Genomic DNA, 19,451 nt, shown 5'->3' with positions numbered 1-19,451 from the left:
GTATGGGCGGCTTGGCAGGTTGATGATCAACCTGAACCTCAATGATGGGTAGGTTTTCTAGCTAGTCTAGATTAGGCTAGTCTACTTTTTTAATACTAGCTATAAAATATAGGAGCTAGGGCACCTAGTAGTAGTTTTTTTATTGAATTAGCTCTTATATTGACTGAGCTATTTAAAATATAGATAATGATATCGAGAATGAACATTTTGGTCTTGGCTATTTTTCGTAGTAGTACTCTCGAGTTCTACACGGGGCTCAGAGTACAAACAAGGAGGCAAAGGTTGCTGTTCCCAGCGGCTTTAAGCCTAGTTTACCCAGGCCTGTCTCGAAGGGGACGGCGGTCAGACTATTCCAAGTCTGCCACATCGAGCCTCCTTCGCCTATTGACAGCCTTATATGAGACGCCCCTCGAATGCTTGACGTTCGCCACACCACACGTATGCATCGGCATCGCCGGGTCTCTTCCGTCACTCACGCGACTGCACCGGCTCAAACACCGCAAGACCAAGCCGGCTTCCACAGCAAATCTGTGTGCGCGAAAGTTACTTAACGGAGACACGTGCTCAACCGTGCTGCATGCTGCAATCACCGAGGCCAGAAGCGAATCAAGATCTCAAAGTTTGCTTTGAGCCTCGGTACTTTCACGATTCTGAGTCGTGTGTCTGGCATCATGGCTTGCCAATCTTCTCAACAGCTACATCAAGAAAACGCCAAGTCCGCCGCATTGCTCCTGGCGAATCAGCAAGCTTCGTTCCTCCCGCCACATCGACTTGCTTTGCATAGCCCACGGTCTGGCTAGCTTGGCAGATTTTCTTGACACACTTTCCCCGCCAATCCCCAATGCGGGACACATGGCGAAGATAGTGGGCACGGGGTACTGACACGACTTGGTCTTGGTCTGCGCTTGGCTGAAGTGCAAATCTGGGGAACGAAGCGAGCTTGTACGAATCAGATCTTTCCTGCGTAGGATATATGTATCTGGTATACCTGCTCCGCGAATATGGCGACCAGCTCGTCTCTTCCAGCTACGTACACCACTCAATATGGCTATTCACGACCAAGAGAAGGCGCAGGCGCTGGGCGATGAGCGCATCGAAGCCAACAGTCCCTCCGACTCCGATGACTATGACGCACGTATTCAGGCCTTTAGTGAGAAGGAGCAGAAGAAGATCATACGGCGTATTGATCGCCGGCTGGTGCTAACCCTTGCATTCATGTACTGTGTCAGTCTCATGGACAGGACCAATTTGTGCGTCGCCTTCTGCCCGAAAATGATCACGCACTAATACTTTGCAGAGGTATCGCTGTGGTCGCTGGCATGGGTGTCGACCTTAGACTCACCGTCGGCGCGAGATACAGCGTTATCACGCTCGTCTTTTTCTTTACGTACGTCTTCTTGCAGCCACCAGCGACAGTTATCCTCCGCAAGATGGGCCCGAAATTGTTCTTGCCCACAATCTGCCTGGCCTGGGGCATCCTCACCATCGGATTTGGCTTTGTGCACCAATGGTGGGAGATGATCCCGCTTCGACTCGTTCTCGGTGTGCTTGAGGCCGGATTCTTCCCTGGTAAGCACTCAAGCATCTTGCATCGTCAACGCTCACACATTACAGGCTGCGCTTACCTTCTATCGTGCTGGTACCCACGTTACGAGCTACAGAAGCGTAATGCCGTGTTCTACCTCATCGGCAGCATGGCATCTGCTTTCTCTGGCATCTTGTCGTACGGCTTCATGCAGATGAACACCCTCGGCTCTGGCGACAGGCTCGGACAAGGCTACGGTCCAACAGCAGCGAACCCTACCGCTCCATCGGGCCGACTTCCAGGAATCGCTGGGTGGCGCTGGATCTTCATCATGCAGGGCGTTCTTACATGTGTCGTGGCTCTGATCGGATTCGTGACTATCGTTGACTTCCCGTGAGTATGCTCGTCACAAGACAGCGCCTTTGCTTACAGTTGCAGCGAATACGCATCCAAGTCCTGGCTGGGGATGAAGTTCCTCACCAAGGAAGAATCCGACTTTGTTGTGGCCCGCATTGACAGAGACCGCAAGGACGCCCACGCAGAGCCTTTCGAGTTCGGTAAATACATGAAGAATGGCGCGGATCTGAAAGTCTGGGCCTTCGGCGCGCTCTTTGGCTTGACAACCACCATCACGTATGCGATTGCGTTCTTTCTGCCCATTATTCTGCGCAACGGCATGGGTTTCAGTATCGCAGCATCGCAATGTTTGGTCGCTCCGCCGTATGTGCTTGCTGCAATCGTCATGTTCGGGATGGCTTGGTACGGCGACAAGTGGCATATCCGCTCACCTTTCATCCTCGTCAATGGCGTGCTGGCTCTTATCGGTAAGTCGAAACAACAACTGTCCTCGACATCAGCTGACCCATCCCAGGTCTGCCACTCCTGGGCTTTTCGCGCAATGTCGGCGTGCGATACTTCGGCGTCTTCCTTGCAACTACAGCCGCCAACGCGAACGTTCCATGCGTGTTGACCTGGCAGGCGAACAACATCCGCGGACAATGGAAGCGCGCCCTATGCTCGGCCACACTCGTGGGGTCTGGCGGTATTGGTGGCATCATCGGCTCCGTGGTGTTCCGCAGTCAGGATGCCCCCAACTATCGCCCTGGCATCTACTGTACGATGACCGCTGCCGCCCTCATCATTGTCATCACCTTGCTGCTTGACTTCAAGTTCTGGAAGGCGAACAAGCGTGTCGACAATGGAGGAAAGGCCATTGAAGGTCTGCAAGGATTCAAGTACACGCTTTGATGTCGATCAGTAGATACAAGGAGCCGCTTCACGGCTCAGACGCTCGATGAGTGTGCCGTGGGCTGGTAGATCGGGTGGAAGCGTCAGCTTGATGACTTCCTGAGACCCGAGATGGTGAAAATACAGCGCCGTGATCAAGATGAGGATAAGTGAGTGATGGTCGAAGACAGAGACGGAGCATCAACAAGCAGATCGACAGCAAACAGCATCAAGACTATCATGAGCAAGCCGAAAGTGGCATCTGCGGAGCCACCGCTTCTGTGCTGGATATTGAATGAAATGACCAGAATGTTCTGGATTATGAAACCGACGAATCGGCGATCGTAGGACGAAAACGGCTCAGGTCAGGTGATCGGCCGGTGTGAATACTTTTGTCATTAGAATGCCTATGCTCCAATCAAATTTTCAGAAGTAGTCGGCTCAGGAATGCTTCTATATCTCGAAGTTTCGATGTATGTCGGCGATGTTTTGAGCAACACTACTCCTCAAAACTATATAAGGACCACGGACACTATCCAGCACACAACTTTGACACAACATACAAAGACAGACTCTACTTAAGACTACTTCGACAACTCTGTAATCATCGCCAAAATGGCTCTATTTCCCCGCATGTCAGTTTTCCGACCACCGGTACGTACTTATCATCAGGAATTTTCGCCATTCCTCTCACTGTTCAATGACACTTTTAGCGAGCTGCAGCGTCTGTCTGACAGCTTACCTGTCGCAACAACCTCATTCTCACCCAAGTTCGATGTAAAAGAGACTAAAGACGCGTACGAACTGCAAGGCGAGTTGCCTGGCATTGAACATAAGAACTTGGTGATCGAATTTTCCGACGATCATACCCTGTTGATCAATGGACGCACAGAGCATACACGGGAGGAAGCGCCCGTTTTCGGTGAGCAGCAGAAGGATGATCAATCTGACGCGACGACCGAGCAGAGCACAGAGGTTGCGACCACGGGCTCTAAAGAAGTGGCAAAGCAGGCAGGCCAGCAGCAGACCTATTGGGTATCCGAGCGCAGCGTCGGCGAGTTTTCACGCTCCTTCAGTTTCCCGCAACGAGTCAACCAGGACGCGATTAAGGCAAGCTTGAAGAATGGCATCTTGAGTGTTGTAGTTCCCAAAATCGGCCAACAAACCACGAGGCGCAAGATTGAGGTCGAATCAGAATAGATATTTGGTTTGTGTGAACATAGTGTGTGCTACATCGGCTATGTAATACATGTGTCGGGCGTCTTTTACATGGAGTATAGAGCTTGAATAAAGAGCTCTCACATATTTGTCCATTCGGTACTGTCCCCGAAAAGCAAACTTCATGGTCACTGATCCGAAATCCACTCCCCGCTCAGAGGTCGACGATGGTCGCATGTTGCATTATTAGCTGACAGTAACCTTTTGGAAAAATACACTTCAAGATTCCTTTCTGAGGTGGTAGACAATGATAGACATGTATGCAAGTCTCTGCCGTGAGATGAGACCGAGTTGGCGCCTTGGTAAAGCTCAAACATCCGCATTTTGAGGTTAGTCGATCTAACGTGGTCGCCAACCGTGTATTCAACACCCTACCGAGGCACCGTGATTAGCTTGTTGTAGCACGGAATATGCTTTCGCCCTTCCCCAGACCGTTCGGAATTTCCGGGGTCGGTCCCATTCGCGGCATTCTCACTCCGAGATGGCCGACCACGACAAGACAAGACTCGATCCGATTTCATGGCGTTGAAAGACATGTGATGGGAGCCGATCCTTGCGAATCGCGGCGATGCGTGCTAGGCAGGATTGAGTGCTTAGCTGGCTTTCGTCAAGCGGTGACAAGATGAGACTGCTGCATATAGATTGGATGATATGCGTGGATACTCTAGGCGACACATTCCAAAAGTTTACACGACCCGGGTCTATTCTTCACCAAACTGATTGAACGCGAGGCATGGTTCCCAGACCGAATTGCCGACGGGATTTTGAGAGAAGGCAAAGTCGTGCGCGGCGCTTCTACATCCTCTCCAAGGAGCATTCCCTAAAGATCACTCTTTTCGTCACACCATCCCACGTCTATACCTTACAGAATGCGCTTCAAGCTCGGGCAGGGTTGTGGCTGGGCCATTGTGATCAGGCTCCATCAGACTAAGCCGCGCAGGTCGATACAGCCTAAGGTCGGAACTGCATCAGGACACGTCTGTCCTAATATTCGTATCTTTCTACTGTGGGGATTTCACGGCGCGATACTTCGATCTCGAAGCTATGATCAACATGGAACCACGATCACACGTAGTTTCTATATTTTGTCTATATCCAAGCGCCTGACCATATGCGTCTCCGTGCCAGTCATGCAATCCTCGCTCTCAAAATCTTACTCTCAAGGAGCCTCTGCGCAGAGCTGACCTCGGTTGGGACGATCCTGGACGAAAGTCCAACACAATCTCTATGCCACAAAAGAGCGATGATGTATCTATCGTCTGGAGTGTAGCTGTAGCGCGGTCTAGCCAGATGTAAGAGTAATATTATGTCTGTACACCCAGCTTCGAGACTTTTTGCCGAAGATATACCTAGGAAAGTATTGTCAGCCAGTAGAATTGCAAGTTCGCGGCACATAGTATACTCACATAGGAATCGTGAGCAATGTGACACCAATAGTGATGCCCGCAAGTGTGAAGAACACATTTCGTACGCCATCATCTGCGATCCAAGTGTTGAAATAGAATGTCAAGCCAAAGACAAAGAAGTTCTTGAAGAAGTTGATCACGCCCAAGGCCTCTCCTGCCTGTTCACGGTGGCAGTCGACAAGGTAGGTAATCAGGCAGGTCGTGCCTAACTGCGCACCTAGGTTGATGAGTCCGAGGCAGACGACGACGGGAACGGGCCAGGGAGACAGTTGGTATGCCGCCTCTCCCCAGCCAAAGAAGCCGCCAGCTGTGAGGAGCACAAATACCACCATAATGGGCAGTCGAAACTCGGGTTCTTATCGTTATTAGTACCTGCCTGACATGTTAGGCGACTTGTCTTACCGAAAATACCCTTGTTTTTCCTGGCCATGAATTTGGAAACCCCATCGATTGCTGGGCCTGAGATGAAACTGCCCAAAAGCCCTGCAACGAATGAAGAAACGTTCGTTGCGCCCACCTCGACGATTGAGAAACTGTAAGGCGGCGCTGAAAAGATCTGTGACGACGCGATTGAGATACCGACTAGCCAGGCAAGAATTGTAGTGAACAACAACACTGCCCATAGCACGATTGGGGAAGCAAGTAGCTTGAACGGTTCAACCGCGACCCTCCACAAAGAGACGTGGTTGACGTAGCCCGAGTATGGCAGCATTTCTCTGGCAAAGGAGATTTTCTTGTCGACCAGTGGTCGTGCAGAGGCGTTGTGATGAGCCTCGCTTCCCTCAACATGCTCCTCGACGGTCTTCTCATTGACCGCAATCTGCACCCGCGTCAGAGCAAACAAAGATGGCAAGAAAGAGACTTACGGTGTGCGCAGTTGTGTCAATGTTCAACGTGCTGGATCTCACAAAAGCGGTCTCTGGCATGAACAAGAATGTCAGGATCAGCTGAAGAACGAATGCACCGCCCATTGCGTATAGACAAGTCTTGTAACCAGCGTACTGGATGACGGGACCAGCGATGGGAGGGCCCAGGTTGATGCCACCAAGAACGCCCAGGTTGAAGAGGCCAGTGATGAATCCGCGTTCGTGCACAAACCAAACATCAGCAATACTGGCTGGGATGAGACACTCCATCGGAGCCATGCAGAACCCTTGGACTACCCTGCTGCAACAAGAGATGGGAACGATTTTGCCGCTGCAGCCCAAAAGCAGGTGACCGCAAGGCCCAGGGATGTGATGAGATAGATAGGTCTCTTGCCATACTTGACCGCGAGGGTGTTGCATACGAGACTACCCACGCCGATGGCACAGATGAGGGCACCCTGGAAACCGGAGATAAATTTGGGAAGAGGGACATCAAGCTCAGCCGACAGAGGAACAAAACCTGCCCCGAGAAGTGGCCCGATAGCTTGAGAGAAGTGTCAGTAAGGTAGGACAAGGAGGTAACGTGATGATGCATCTTACCTCCCACACACCCGCAGCCGTACAGAAAAGCGGCGACGAATAAGAATTTCTTCATCTTTGGCCAGTTGTAGGGATCGTTGATCGAGTCCGATGGTTGAGGAACCAGGACGATCTTGCCGGTCGAGTCATGTTTCAGTAATGAAGCATCAACGCCAGCATACTCGGTGTCGTTCTTGTTTTGATCGGAAAGTGGAGCAGTTCCTGGCACATGCTCGAGCTTGTCGTCTCTGAGGATTCCAAGAGGCATGTTGGAGTGTGCGAAGTCAAGTCGTGTAAGTAGCGATGCAGTATAAAGCACAGTTGTGAGCGTTCCACGCCCACTTTGCCATGGCAGCTGCGGGCCCCATCATTTATACCTGAGCCCAAGAGCTGGTCGCAGGGCCCGGCCCAGGCTCATCTCGGCATGGAGAGACCACCCGAGTAAGAGGAGTATTCCCACCACTGATGAGAAGGTGGAAAACTTAGCGTGAGGCTAGATCCCCCAGTCAGCTGGTGTCCTCCGCGTGGGGAATGGAGAGAAATAGGCTGTCTGGGGTCGGGTTAGCGTGGTTGCAGAGTTTCGGAATGTTCCAGGGGTATGGAAATTCCGTTATACTGCGCCTTGCGTACTCAGTGTTCTTTTCACCATTGAACAGAAATCGGTGAAATACAACAATGCCTGCGGTCGTAGTCGGCGTTGAGCCGTCGCTGCGGTGTCGGCACAACGTTTGCATCGGGACAGATCATCTGGCCCCACTCGGCTTTCAAGACGCGGTCGCGTACTCGACTACATAGACCACCGCGTCCCTGTTACTACTACACGAGATATCGGTCGAAGAAAATAGCCAATTTTCTTGCTGCACCACAGAGAACTTGTCACTGCCTAAACTCAACATGGATGTTTTGTACGGCTTACAGTCGAAATGGTCAACGCCAGATGGCAAGGCTCTTGTAGAGCCTGTTGGTCGATTTGAGGGAGAGATTCACAATCTTGTCGTTTTTGGCGAAATCCCTAAAGAGATAAACGGCACATTCTACCGCATCATGGTCGATCCAGCCTACCCACTCTACCCTGGAAACCCAGCAGTTGAAGGCGATGGGAACCTTTCTGCCTTCCGTGTTCATGACGGCCGCGCCGAACTGAAGATCAAATACATCGAGACCGAGCGTTACCTTCTCGAGAGAAAGGCAAATCAAAGACTCTTTGGACTTTATCGAAATCCATTCACGCACCATCCTTGCGTACGCGCAGCAGTCGACTCTACCGCGAATACGAATATGGTATACTGGGCCGGCCAGCTTATGGCCCTGAAAGAAGTGGCTCTTCCGTACGCCATCGACCCAGATACTCTCGAGACTCTTCAATACGATCCATTTGGGGGTCAAGTCAATGCAAAAACATTTACAGCTCACCCGAAGGTCGATCCATACACCAATGAGCTTGTCGTGTTCGGTTACGAAGCAAAAGGTCTGGCAACGAAAGACGTCGTCATCTACGCCTTGGACAAAGAGGGCAGAAAGAAGGACGAGCAGTGGATTGAAGCTCCATGGTGCTCTTTCATCCATGACTGCGCAATCACAGAGAACTGGATCATCCTTCTCTTGTGGCCGTTCGAAGCTACTACCATCGATGAAATGAAGGAGGGAAGCCAGCACTGGGAATGGAAGCCTGATCGTGGAGCCGCATTTATCGTTGTTCCTCGCAGAAAAGATACTCCTCGCCCCCAGGGCTGGGGTGATGAGGCCTTCGGATATTACGAATGGGACCATGCCATTACGCTTCATTCTGCATCGGCTTGGGAAGAGACTGACGGCATACTCTATTGCGAATCCGTACGCGTCATGTACAACATGTTGCCGTGGTTCGAGAAGAAACCGAGCCAGCCACAGGGAGAACCAAAAGCCGATGTCGTGCGGTGGAAGATTGACTTGAATAAGCCGAGTAACACCAGGATCGCCAATCCGAAAGTGATTCTGGACGCGCCAGCGGAGTTTCCTCGCATCGATGAACGGTTCAACTCACGCAAGTATGAACATATTTTCCTCCCGGTCATCCGTCCGGGAACCAAAGGAGGTATAACCCCTTTGGATCTTAACAGCCTCGCCCATTTAAATACAAGGACTGAAGAGGTGGAGTACTTCGATCCAGGCGAAGAGTGCCATGTCGCTGAGCCCATCTTCGTCCCTCGCTCTGAGAAGGCAGAAGAAGGTGATGGATGGGTCATGGCGATGGTGACAAGAAGGCCCACTCGCAGTAGTGAATTGGTCATCCTAGACACCCGGAGCTTCAGCAAACCAACGGCCGTCATCAAGCTGCCATTCATGCTGGCAATGCAGGTCCACGGCAACTGGGTCGACCAAGCTGAAGTCACACATGCAACGAAAAGCTTTGGAAGAGTTCCTAAAGATGTTCATGTAAGTGGAAGGGGTTCATTGAGCACAGAATAGCAGCTCGATAGTAGTACTAGGCAAGATACTGACTCTCTGAAACGGCGGCGTTGGTGGCGACGCGTCGGAGGCGTCGGAGGTGTTGGAGCAACTATCGCGATCGACTCCGCGGTTTGTACGCGCGTCGCAAAATCTGTATGGCTCTATCGATGTGAGCTCGCAACGTAGTCGCCGAGATCGTGCGAGCGGGAGACGATTATGATTTTCAGCGATCGTTGCCAAAAGAGCTGTACATAGAATCGCTCACCACTTAAGCAACCTGCAAGTCGTTGACATGTGTCGTTGACGCGAAGGAGGACACAATCTGCCGCGAATACGACAGGCACATGTCGAGCGGAAAATGCAAGCCACATGGGAAAGCCACAACCGTCAGCCACAAGGCCTCGAGTCGCCAAGACCGGAGCCTGAGGTCAGCCTCGCAAGATTCCAAAGTCTCAGGCTCTGACTGCTGGCGAGTTCGCTGTGAAACTCGTTTGTGGCATCCGTAGGAGCGCAAGCACGCTATGTACGTAGTCGCACCTGCTGCGATGATCGAGGTGCGAGTAGGCACTGCCGAAGTCGCATTCGTTGTCGCACAATCTTTCTGATTCCTGCTCTGGGGCGCAAATATACATGTTGGCCTCCGATCCTCCGGAGCGTTATCCAGTTTCCCATTTGGCCACGCTCAATCAAGGACTGCAGTTTGCTGTGACTTCAAACTCGATCATAGTTTCGTACAAGATCTACGAGTTGAAGGCGTGTTTGCGACGTTGCCGCTTTCTTCATCAGTCCCACGCTGCGAAGCCCAGCCTGTGACGGTCAGCAACCCACCCACTCGATCGAGCCTGGCTCCAGGCCCCTTCCTGTACAGCACTTTCTTCGTCACACTGATGCCGATCTCGAAGTCCGGCAGTCCGGGTCGCCACAAAATTGAGGGTTGCGCCCGACTGAGTCGACCGGAATCACATGCCGCGTAGCCGATATCTTGAGGCCCTTTCTGACGATTCTCACCCTCGCGCCGACTCTGAGCACACCGCCCGTGAGACTAACCATGATGCGGCACGGTTCAGGCTCGAACACGTCTCTTCCAAAGTAATCTCCGTCGCCTTCGTCACAACCTCTTCAGCAGCTTACAATCCTGCTTCGCTCGCGAAACGATGATTAGGAAAGTTGCCACCATTCCTGTGCCGGCGGCAGCAAAGATAGCAGCCCTGTAGGCTCAATCGAAGTCGACTCTTCTGCACCAGTGGCCTGGATGAGCATTCCCGCAATAGGTGATCCTAGGAGGTATCCCGGCGTCCAGAAAGTGACAGCCATGCTGATGGATGAGGCAGCACAACCAGGTGTCAACGCAGCAACGGCGGTCGGAAGCGCTACGAAGAAGCTCCCATTGGCAACACCGTTGACGATAGCGAAGATGAGCAGAGGTGCGAGTGACGAGCTAACCGGCCAGATCACCAGCATCGTGAGGCTGTTGACGAAAGCCGATACAGCGAGTGTATTGAAAGCGCCAATCCGATCGCACGTCCACCCGCTCGCAAGCCGCCCTGCAGCCGTAGCGCCTCAGAAGCCAGCCACCAATGCTGCGCCTGTCGAGCCCGATGGTCCGATGGAATTGGCGAAGAGCGGAAGGAAGAACGGCGGCACGAACAGAGCGAACACCCCAATTACGCCTGCCATTGCCAAAGCTAGGAATGGGGCATTCTTCAAGAGAGACCAGTCAAAGCGCGACGTCTGTCCCGGAATCGTGTGCTATTCCAACAGCAACGCAGTAGGTAGCCCGGTGGCGATGATGAGCAGACCAAAGACTCGGAACGTCCAAGGTATGCCGAATTTATCGACCATAGCTTGCGCCGCCAATGGCAGGACAGTCGCTCCGAGGCCGCCACCTTCTTTGATGACGCCATTTGCTGTGCCGAGCTTGCGCGTGAACTACTGCAGAGGCATGCTGTTCGCAGCTGCGAACACAAGCGATGACGAGAGACCGATCAGAGCTCCCGCAGTGGCAAAGAGGCCGCCTATGTTATCCAGGGTGAAGCTCGTCACTATCGGGCCCAGACCGTAGAGCACGACAGAGGCAGCGCAAGTCGTTCGAGTGCCATAGGCGCGCATCAGGCGGACTGATACAATACCGAATGCGACAAGACAAGCCATCGAGAGGCTGCCCACGAAGGCAATGGTGCGAATATCTGTGTGAAGATCCGGATTCTGCAAGAGCAACGCAGTCTGTAGAACGCCTCATGCCGGTGGTTCAGCCGTTGATCCAGAAAAGTAGCGTTGCACACGAGGCAACAACAGCCCAGCCATAGCCTCCGTCCGGTATCGCCTCCACAGCATTTGCCGGTGCCGGCCCATCGACGACGTTGCTTCTATCATGGTCGCCAATGGTCTGAAGCACGATGCTCTGTCCAGAGTAAGACGATCTCGAGGACGTCTCGGTCTGGCTTGGTGCTACTGAGGCCATTGTGGATGAATGTATGACCACCCACGACTGCGAGAGACCGATTCGTTGTCGTGTAAAGCGAAGCGGGCGTACATGTCAAAATTCGAAGTCTCCATGCTTGCTCGCAACCTTGTAGCTTGGCGTCCACCCTTCTACATCGTCCATCGCGTCCTTTCCTCCTTATCCATTCTCCCTGTATCACACGGCTCCCACCAAATTGCCGTAGGGCCATGCACGGTGAGTCGGTCGGACAGCCTAGCTCTAGCAAGGAACGTGAGAGCTCCCGCTTCCGAAGGCAGAAGTTGTGGTTGCGAACGCTTTGTTGTGGATTGAATCCTGCGTCGATCTGAAAAAAGCTTATGTCTCTCAAGCCTTATCCGCCGCGACCAAACTCTCCGAAGTCATGACGTGCCGCGTTCCTCCTTTCGCCTACGACCATCGACATCGCAAGCACTCATCGCGTCGGCGGCGATTGTAAGTTCACAAAGCTGAGCCGAAGACGCCGTCTTTTGCACTCCAGTCGCGGATTCGTCGGCACCATGACGCAACGTACACACAATCGGGGTGACCTTTGCGGCATGGCGCGCATCGCAAATATTGATCTCCATATACTGCAGCGCTCCGCTGAAGCCGCGATGGATTCTACCTGCCAACCTCACGCTCGCCAATATGGCCTTCCTGCTGCAATACCGCCGTTTCAAGCAACGCGTTCAACAACAACTAGCCGAGCTCGACGGCCATGAGAAGACAGCCAACCCACCGCATCGGCAGTCGAGGCAGTCAAGCGACCAAACCCTCCGCGGCACCGAACGAGCCAAAGCGGAGGACTTTCGATATGCCAAACTGGACGGCATAAGCGTCGAGGAGAAAGAGAATGGCGAGAAGTACTACCTGGTTGACTTTGAGGAAGATGATCCATACAATCCGCGAAGCTGGTCGACGGCACATCGTCTAGGAAACACATTCCTTCTGGATGCCATCGCATTCGTGGTCACCGCCGCCAGCAGTATTGATTCCGCTACCGCTCCCCAGGCTGCCGAAGCCCTGGGCGTGTCCGAGGTTGTCGAAGCACTTGGCGGAACGGGCGTCTTTCTTGCCACATTTGGCATTGGAGCATTATTCACGGCGCCAGCCTCTGAAATGCTAGGGCGATGGCCAGTATACGTGGCCTCTCTCACCGTCTTCGCCTGCTGGCTGGTTGGTGCTGCTCTCAGCCCGAATATTGCCTCCCAGATAGTCTTTCGAGGTTTGGCCGGGTTCTTCGCGTCGGCTCCTCTCACTGTCGCCGGCGGAAGCATGTCTGATCTCTGGAGCGTCAAGGAGAGGACATGGGCGTTCCCGTTATTCGCAGTCGTCGGCTTCGGAGGACCTGTCCTTGGCCCCGTCATCGCCAGCTATATCGGTACATCGCCTCATCTTTCGTGGCGCTGGTCAGATTGGATCATGCTCATCGCCACCGGTATTGTCATCTTCTTGGTCCTGGCCTTTAAGCGTGAAACCATGGCTCCACGTCTGTTACAGTACAAAGCCCGCATGTTCCGGCAGCTTACTGGCGACGACCGCTTTCTATCTCAGAGCGAAGTGGCTGGACATTCGCTCGGTGGAGTATTGAAGAAGAACTTCACACGTCCGTTCATCCTCGCCCTGGAGCCTATCGTCCTCGCATACACGCTGTATCTCACCATCGTCTACATCATCCTCTTTACTTTCCTGGATGGCTACCCGTACATCTTCGAGCGGACATACGGCATTTCTCAAGGACTCAGCAACATCTGCTTCATTGGACTGCTCATCGGCATCATCTCCGGCTTCGCGCTTGTTCCTTTTGTTGTACACATCACCAACAAGCAACTTCAGCGAGACGATGATGACGGGTCGGGATCCGCCATCAATCAGGAGACTCGTACCATCTTCTCGATGATTGGTGCACCACTCATTCCAATTGGACTCTTCTGGATGGGCTGGACTGATTATGTACGTCAACACGGCTGCAAGGTTCAACAGTACTGACATAATGCAGGCTTCGATATCGATCTGGTCACCTCTCGTCGCATCCGGTGTCATTGGCTTGGGGATCATCTGTATTTTCCTGTCGGCTTACATGTACATCATCGACAGCTACGAGGCTGTTGCAGCATCGGCTTTGACTTTTGTGGCTTTGATTCGCTACCTTGCAGCAGGCGGCATGTAAGTTGCAGTTCAGACACGATCTGTGACATCAGAACTAACGGTATTAGGACTGTTGTCGGCGTTCCGATGTACAAGAACCTCGGGACACACGTAACCTTGTCGATTCTGGGCGGGATCAGTGCAATCATCGTTCCTATCCCATATCTGCTGTACTTCTTTGGGGCGAAATTGAGGAAGAGAAGCAAATACGCGATCAGCCGGTAGTGCAATGAGCAGTGCTTACGCCGAAGTAGACAATCTGTGTTTTCAAAGATTCGATTCGATCAGAGGAGCCGTGCCTGAAGGTTAAATTCGAGGGTAGCCGGCGCCGAATTCCTCTTGCCTTGGCACACGTACAACACTGGTGGCCTTGACTTGCCAAGTGTTACGCCCAAGATACTCTGGTGGGTTCGAGCTACTGTCGCTCTATGCAACCTGAGTGAAAGCTGGAGAACAGTGCGGGCTACCGAGGCTAGTCGGGAGTCGTCTCGTACATGCAGCGAAGGCAGATCTCAAGCATGTCCTGAGCAGATCATTTGTACCCCGCGCGGCGCCTTAAAGAAGCCTACGATATTGCACAATGGAGCTTTTCGCTACTTGGAGTCTGTCAAATACATCTCAGGAGCTCTACAATAATGCTGCTTCTCGCCTGTAGCTGGGTCGTTTCGACTGCGCTCTTATCGCCACTTGCCTTGGCCCGACTGCCTGGCACTGACCAACTCAAGGACATCCACAACAACGAATTCGACTACATTGTCCTAGGCGGAGGAACAGCAGGCCTTGTCGTAGCATCGAGACTCTCTGAAGACCCCGGGCTTTCTGTTGCAGTCATCGAAGCTGGTGATTTCGAACGAAACAATCCGAATGTGACGAACGCCACTACGATTGGGCTAGGCAAAAACACGCGCATCGATTGGCAATATGACACGGTCCCCCAAGCTTTTGGAAACAATGAGACCATCATATGGAGTGCTGGGAAAGGGGTAGGTGGTTCAACTCTCATCAATGGTAGGTTGTCGTGTCAGTCAAGGCGGCAAGATGCTGATTTCAACGTTAGGCATGACATATATTCGCCCAGCTAGTTCTCAAATGGATCTTTGGCTGTCTCTTGGCCTTGAAATGGATTGGAAGAAGCTTTTTGACTGTTCTAAGAAAGGAGAGCATTTTCAGCCCCCGTCAGCAGCCCTCACCGCACTGGGAGCCTCTTACGAATCTTCAGATCATGGCTACGGCGGACCTCTTGCGACATGCATTAGCCCTCACATCTTAGGTGGTGAGGTACATAATGTATTGAATGCGACCTTTCAAAAGTTGGGCATTCCTTCGAGGCATGAGTTCAACGGTGGCGATCTCAGAGGGTTCGGCATCCAGCAGACGACCCAAGACGGGATCGCAGATATCAGAGAGGATGCAGCCCGAGCTTACTACTATCCCGTCATGGACCGGCCAAACTTGATTATAATTCCTAACACAACAGCCACTCGCATACTGTGGGCGGAAGACACAAGCCCCGGTGAAGAGGCAGTCGCTCTGGCAGCTGAGGTAAGTAGTCAGACTGGCAAAGTCGCCACAATTCGCGCAAAACGTGAAATTATCCTGTCAGCAGGTGCACTTCGCAGCCCTGCCATTCTCGAGCATTCCGGTGTCGGCAATCCGTCCATCCTGTCTCAACAGTCCGTCGAAGTCAAGGTGAACCTGTCGTCGGTCGGTGAAAATCTGCAAGATCAAACCGTTCTCGCGATGACCGCCAACGCTGCGCAAGCGTATCCCTCCGGGTTGCCTCCCTTTGTCGCTCACACGTCCTTCCACGATTTATTTGGAGCCCAAGCCTTCTCTGTATACAACTCCACTCTCTCGAAGCTCCCGTCGTATGCAGCCGCCATCGCAGCCTCGAACAACGGAGCCTCCGATGCCAGCACCCAGCAGCGCCTTCTTCGCACGCAGCTTGATCTCCTTCTGGAAACCAACACCGTCGCGTCCGAAATCGCCCCGATTATCTTGGGAGAACTCGTCGGCGCTGTCTTCTGGCCTCTACAACCCTTCAGTCGCGGCAGTGTACACATCAACAGCACTGAGCGAACAGCCCAACCGAGAATCGATCCCAGATTCTTTGAGATCGACTTCGATATCGATCTGGCGATCGCGACCGCGAAATTCGTGCGACGGCTTCTCACCACGCCGCCCTTTGTCGACATAGTCAACATTACCAGTTTGAACCCTGGCTACGAACTTGTCCCAGAAGACGCAAGCGACGATGTGTGGTTGAAGTGGTTGAAGAGTTCAATGTATCAGCCTAATTACCACCACCTAGGGACGTGCGCGATGTTGCCCAGGGAGATGGGCGGAGTGGTGGATAACGAGTTTCGAGTATATGGTACGAACAATGTCAGGGTGGTGGACTTGAGTGTGGTGCCTTTGCAGGTGGCAGGGCATAGCATGAGTCTACTGTATGGGGTCGCAGAGTGGGCTGCAGTAAAGATCCAGAAAGCTTGTCATAAGGTGACTTGAAATCATGAGCGGGTGAAATGAGCAAAAGGTATAGGCGTCGGGCAAGCCTTCTCCTACCTTACATGCTCGGCGCGATACTGAGAAGGAGAAGAAAATATGCAATCAGCAGGTGGTGCGGTAAGTAGCACTATCGTAACGAGTAACGAACGCTGCTCTGCAATACTCGACTTCATTCCGGCAGCTTTGTGTCCAAGCGGATCTCCGAGAAGCTTTCTCGCGCGTGTTTGGAACACATTAGGTCTGCTCCGCCGGAACAGGAAGATCGTGGCAGCCGGTGCTGCGTCTGACGATCCCACACATTCGACGTCTCAAATGCATCACCTTCGCTGATGTTGATCTTATGATTAGGCTGATGAGCAACGTCGGGAACATTGGTGTTCCCACACGCCGCGGCAAGGTCACCTCAGCAAGCGCGTTCCAGTTTTCCGCGTCCCGAATTCGCAGACGCCGGCTTGGCACGACTGGCGGGAGAGAGTCACTTCCCACTTCGAAGCTGTTGGTATTCCCTGATGGCGGCAACAGCAACTCGACCTCGAAACTACTCCTGCAATGGAAAAGGCATCATGTTTAAAGGCGGTCTCCGCGCACAGATGCGGCAGTCCGGGTCGGCTTGTAAGGCCACCATGGCACGGTCACTTCCGCTGCAGACGATGTTCGCATTTGCTGCCTTCCAAATCACATAAGCGCACCCTCCCATGGTTTGCGTCGCCGAGGGTGATATAACTCATAGGCTTCGTCCTTGTTTGTTCGATACATTGCGGCTGCAGAGTACTCGACCTCAGTGATCCCATCCAGACCTGAACAGGCTCACTTGTGAGACCATGAATGTCGAGCTAGCAGATATCGTGGTCCGGTAACCCCCAATCCCTACTTATCTCGAGGCGTTCGCGCAGTCCGGAAGGCATCGGCGGATCAAACCTTCGCGTGCCCATCGGATCTGTGGTATGATCAGTTGTGAACTAATACGCCAGCCACCAGATTCCCCAATATCCTTCGGCATCGTACAACTTCATTCGACGTCTGCGAAACGAGAAAGAGCTTCACATCTCGACCGATGTGTCCTCTGCTGCACAAACAAAAGCCAGCAACGACAGGCAGACGAAGCGCACAAAGTCTCCGTGCAGTTTGCATATTGCAATCATCGGTGCTGGAGTCGGAGGCCTTTCCGCCTCGATTGCACTGAGACTACGTGGACATCGAGTTTCCGTCTATGAGCAAGCGGCGGCCTTAGCGGAGGTAAGGGATTGCCTCTCGCAAAGAAGCGGTTTCGTCTCACACTACCGCGATCCGACAGAGCTGACATTCCCAGATTGGAGCCGGCATCCAGATACCACCGAACTCAACGCGAATTTTACACTCATGGGGACTTGAGACAGCACTGAAGCAGTTTTCCGGAGTTCCTGCCGCTCTCTTGTGGCGTCGATGGCAGGACGGATCCGTGATTGGCAAAGCCAGACTCAATCCCCGAAGCCAACAGGAATATGGATCGCCGTACTATGTTACCCATCGTGCACATTTGCATCAGGTCTTGCATGCCAGAGCCGTTGAGCTCGGTGTCGACATATACTTGAACAAGAGGGTGCTGAAGGTCGAGGAAGCCGAAGGCGGAGGTGTTGACTTCGAAGATGGCCTGACCATCCGTCCGGACTTGACGATTGCCGCTGATGGTAAGTGTGAAAGCGCGTTTCCGAAGGTACTTGACTGACATGCTCTCGCTTCGAGGCCTAAAATCGCAAGCCCGCAGACGATTGAACGGCTCAGCAGATCGCGGCCCTGTTGGGCACGGACTGAGCGCATACCGAGCAACCATACCTGTTGACGAGATCAAAGCCGATCCTGATTTGGCGTGGATCATGGAAAGGTCAAGTCTGAATCTCTGGTCAGTTCTGTTTGAGCAATACTCCTGCGAGACACCTGAATTGACATGCACTTTGTGGCTAGGGTCGGAAACAATCGGCACATCATGAGTTATGCCATCACTGGTGGACAGCAGTACAATATGGTCATCACCCATCCAGCCAGGGATGTGGGAGCCGTGGAGGAGTCCGCAGTGCCAATGTCGGAAGTCTTGAACACGATGAAGTCGTACTACCAAGGCTGGGATCCGAGGTGAGTCTCGTCGTCAGCAACCAAAGCGCGTGTTGCGCTTCTCGCAGTCTTCTAATCACTGACTTTGCCTCCAAGCCTCATGAAACTCCTCGGAATGATCAAGTCCACCGTCGATTGGCCAATCAACGCGATTGATATTCCAGGAACGTGGATATCGAAGACCGGCAAGCTGGTGATTCTGGGCGATGCTGCGCACGCTATGGTACCTTACATGGCTTTAGGCGCAGCCATGGCTGTGGAGGATGCTGCAGCGATTGCAGAGACGCTGGATCACATCTCCTCTCCAGAAGACATCCCACACGCCTTGAAACTGTGGGAGAAAGCGCGCAGACCTCGAGTTCAAGCTGTGCACGAGGCGAGCTTCGCCAATGGCCTTATCCTGCATCTCCCGGATGGTGCCGTGCAGAGAGCGCGTGACGAGGCCATGAGGGACGAGATCGAGAGTACGGAATACGTCGAAAGCTCTAATCAGTGGTCCGACCCGCTGTTGACCGAGTGGATTTATCGTCACGACGCAGTTGCGGAAGTTGCAAGGCTTTGGAACGACTGAGAACCACAATGAGCACGGGGTCATGCGCTATCCGTGGTTTTGGAGAGAATCCAAGAGCGAGCCAAGTCGCGAGCGGCCGGGAATACCTCGGAGCTGGAGAAGGGTCCCCGAAAATCTTACGCCAGATAGTTTTGCGTTAGGCCTGAAGACTCTCGCAATCTTCGGGCTCTAGCCTCGATGTGAAATTATTGTTCATCTCCCTAGAGGTCGACCTTTAGTCCGCCTTTCAATTCTGTAGGCGTCCAGTTCCTTCCTCGTCTCGCCAAACGATCCTCCAAAGATTCATCGTTGACCTGATGCACCCTTTCATGCTCCATCAAGGCTACCGCGTTGTCCAGTGTCTGAACTCTGACAACGCTGTATAGCTTTCCGTCCTCCGCCTTCTTCCAGACGATGGCCGGAACACGTGGCACTTAGTGCAGCC

The 19,451-nt window shown here is 52.9% G+C and overlaps 5 protein-coding genes across 5 annotated transcripts; 4 read left to right on the top strand and 1 right to left on the bottom strand.

Moving 5' to 3' along the window:
• Nucleotides 1-1,044: 1,044 nt before the first annotated feature.
• AB675_11649 (High-affinity nicotinic acid transporter) lies at nt 1,045-2,773 on the top strand (the record flags this gene model as incomplete). Its single annotated transcript, XM_018140514.1, has 5 exons — nt 1,045-1,250; nt 1,298-1,569; nt 1,615-1,918; nt 1,964-2,349; nt 2,397-2,773. 5 exons carry the CDS (start codon nt 1,045-1,047, stop codon nt 2,771-2,773), a joined length of 1,545 nt encoding a protein of 514 aa, XP_017994591.1.
• A 594-nt stretch (nt 2,774-3,367) lies between these two features.
• AB675_11648 (30 kDa heat shock protein) lies at nt 3,368-3,952 on the top strand (the record flags this gene model as incomplete). The annotated part of the gene is made up of 1 exon (XM_018140513.1): nt 3,368-3,952. One exon carries the CDS (start codon nt 3,368-3,370, stop codon nt 3,950-3,952), a length of 585 nt encoding a protein of 194 aa, XP_017994610.1.
• A 1,300-nt stretch (nt 3,953-5,252) lies between these two features.
• Nucleotides 5,253-7,089, bottom strand: AB675_11647 (putative MFS-type transporter; the record flags this gene model as incomplete). The annotated part of the gene is made up of 6 exons (XM_018140512.1): nt 5,253-5,319; nt 5,377-5,731; nt 5,779-6,196; nt 6,243-6,489; nt 6,540-6,786; nt 6,843-7,089. 6 exons carry the CDS (start codon nt 7,087-7,089, stop codon nt 5,253-5,255), a joined length of 1,581 nt encoding a protein of 526 aa, XP_017994600.1.
• A 3,474-nt stretch (nt 7,090-10,563) lies between these two features.
• AB675_11645 (uncharacterized protein) lies at nt 10,564-11,313 on the top strand (the record flags this gene model as incomplete). Its single annotated transcript, XM_018140511.1, has 1 exon — nt 10,564-11,313. One exon carries the CDS (start codon nt 10,564-10,566, stop codon nt 11,311-11,313), a length of 750 nt encoding a protein of 249 aa, XP_017994625.1.
• Nucleotides 11,314-12,360: 1,047 nt separating this feature from the next.
• AB675_11644 (putative transporter) lies at nt 12,361-19,027 on the top strand (the record flags this gene model as incomplete). Its single annotated transcript, XM_018140510.1, has 10 exons — nt 12,361-13,665; nt 13,712-13,878; nt 13,929-13,971; nt 14,586-14,868; nt 14,918-16,281; nt 17,347-17,604; nt 17,678-18,035; nt 18,091-18,247; nt 18,310-18,477; nt 18,553-19,027. 10 exons carry the CDS (start codon nt 12,361-12,363, stop codon nt 19,025-19,027), a joined length of 4,578 nt encoding a protein of 1,525 aa, XP_017994594.1.
• Between the last annotated feature and the right edge of the window lie 424 nt (nt 19,028-19,451).

The sequence above is a fragment of the Cyphellophora attinorum genome (assembly GCF_001299255.1).
Source record: "Cyphellophora attinorum strain CBS 131958 chromosome Unknown Contig54, whole genome shotgun sequence".
Lineage (NCBI taxonomy): Eukaryota > Fungi > Ascomycota > Eurotiomycetes > Chaetothyriales > Cyphellophoraceae > Cyphellophora > Cyphellophora attinorum.
This window is presented reverse-complemented; position numbering and strand designations above follow the sequence as displayed.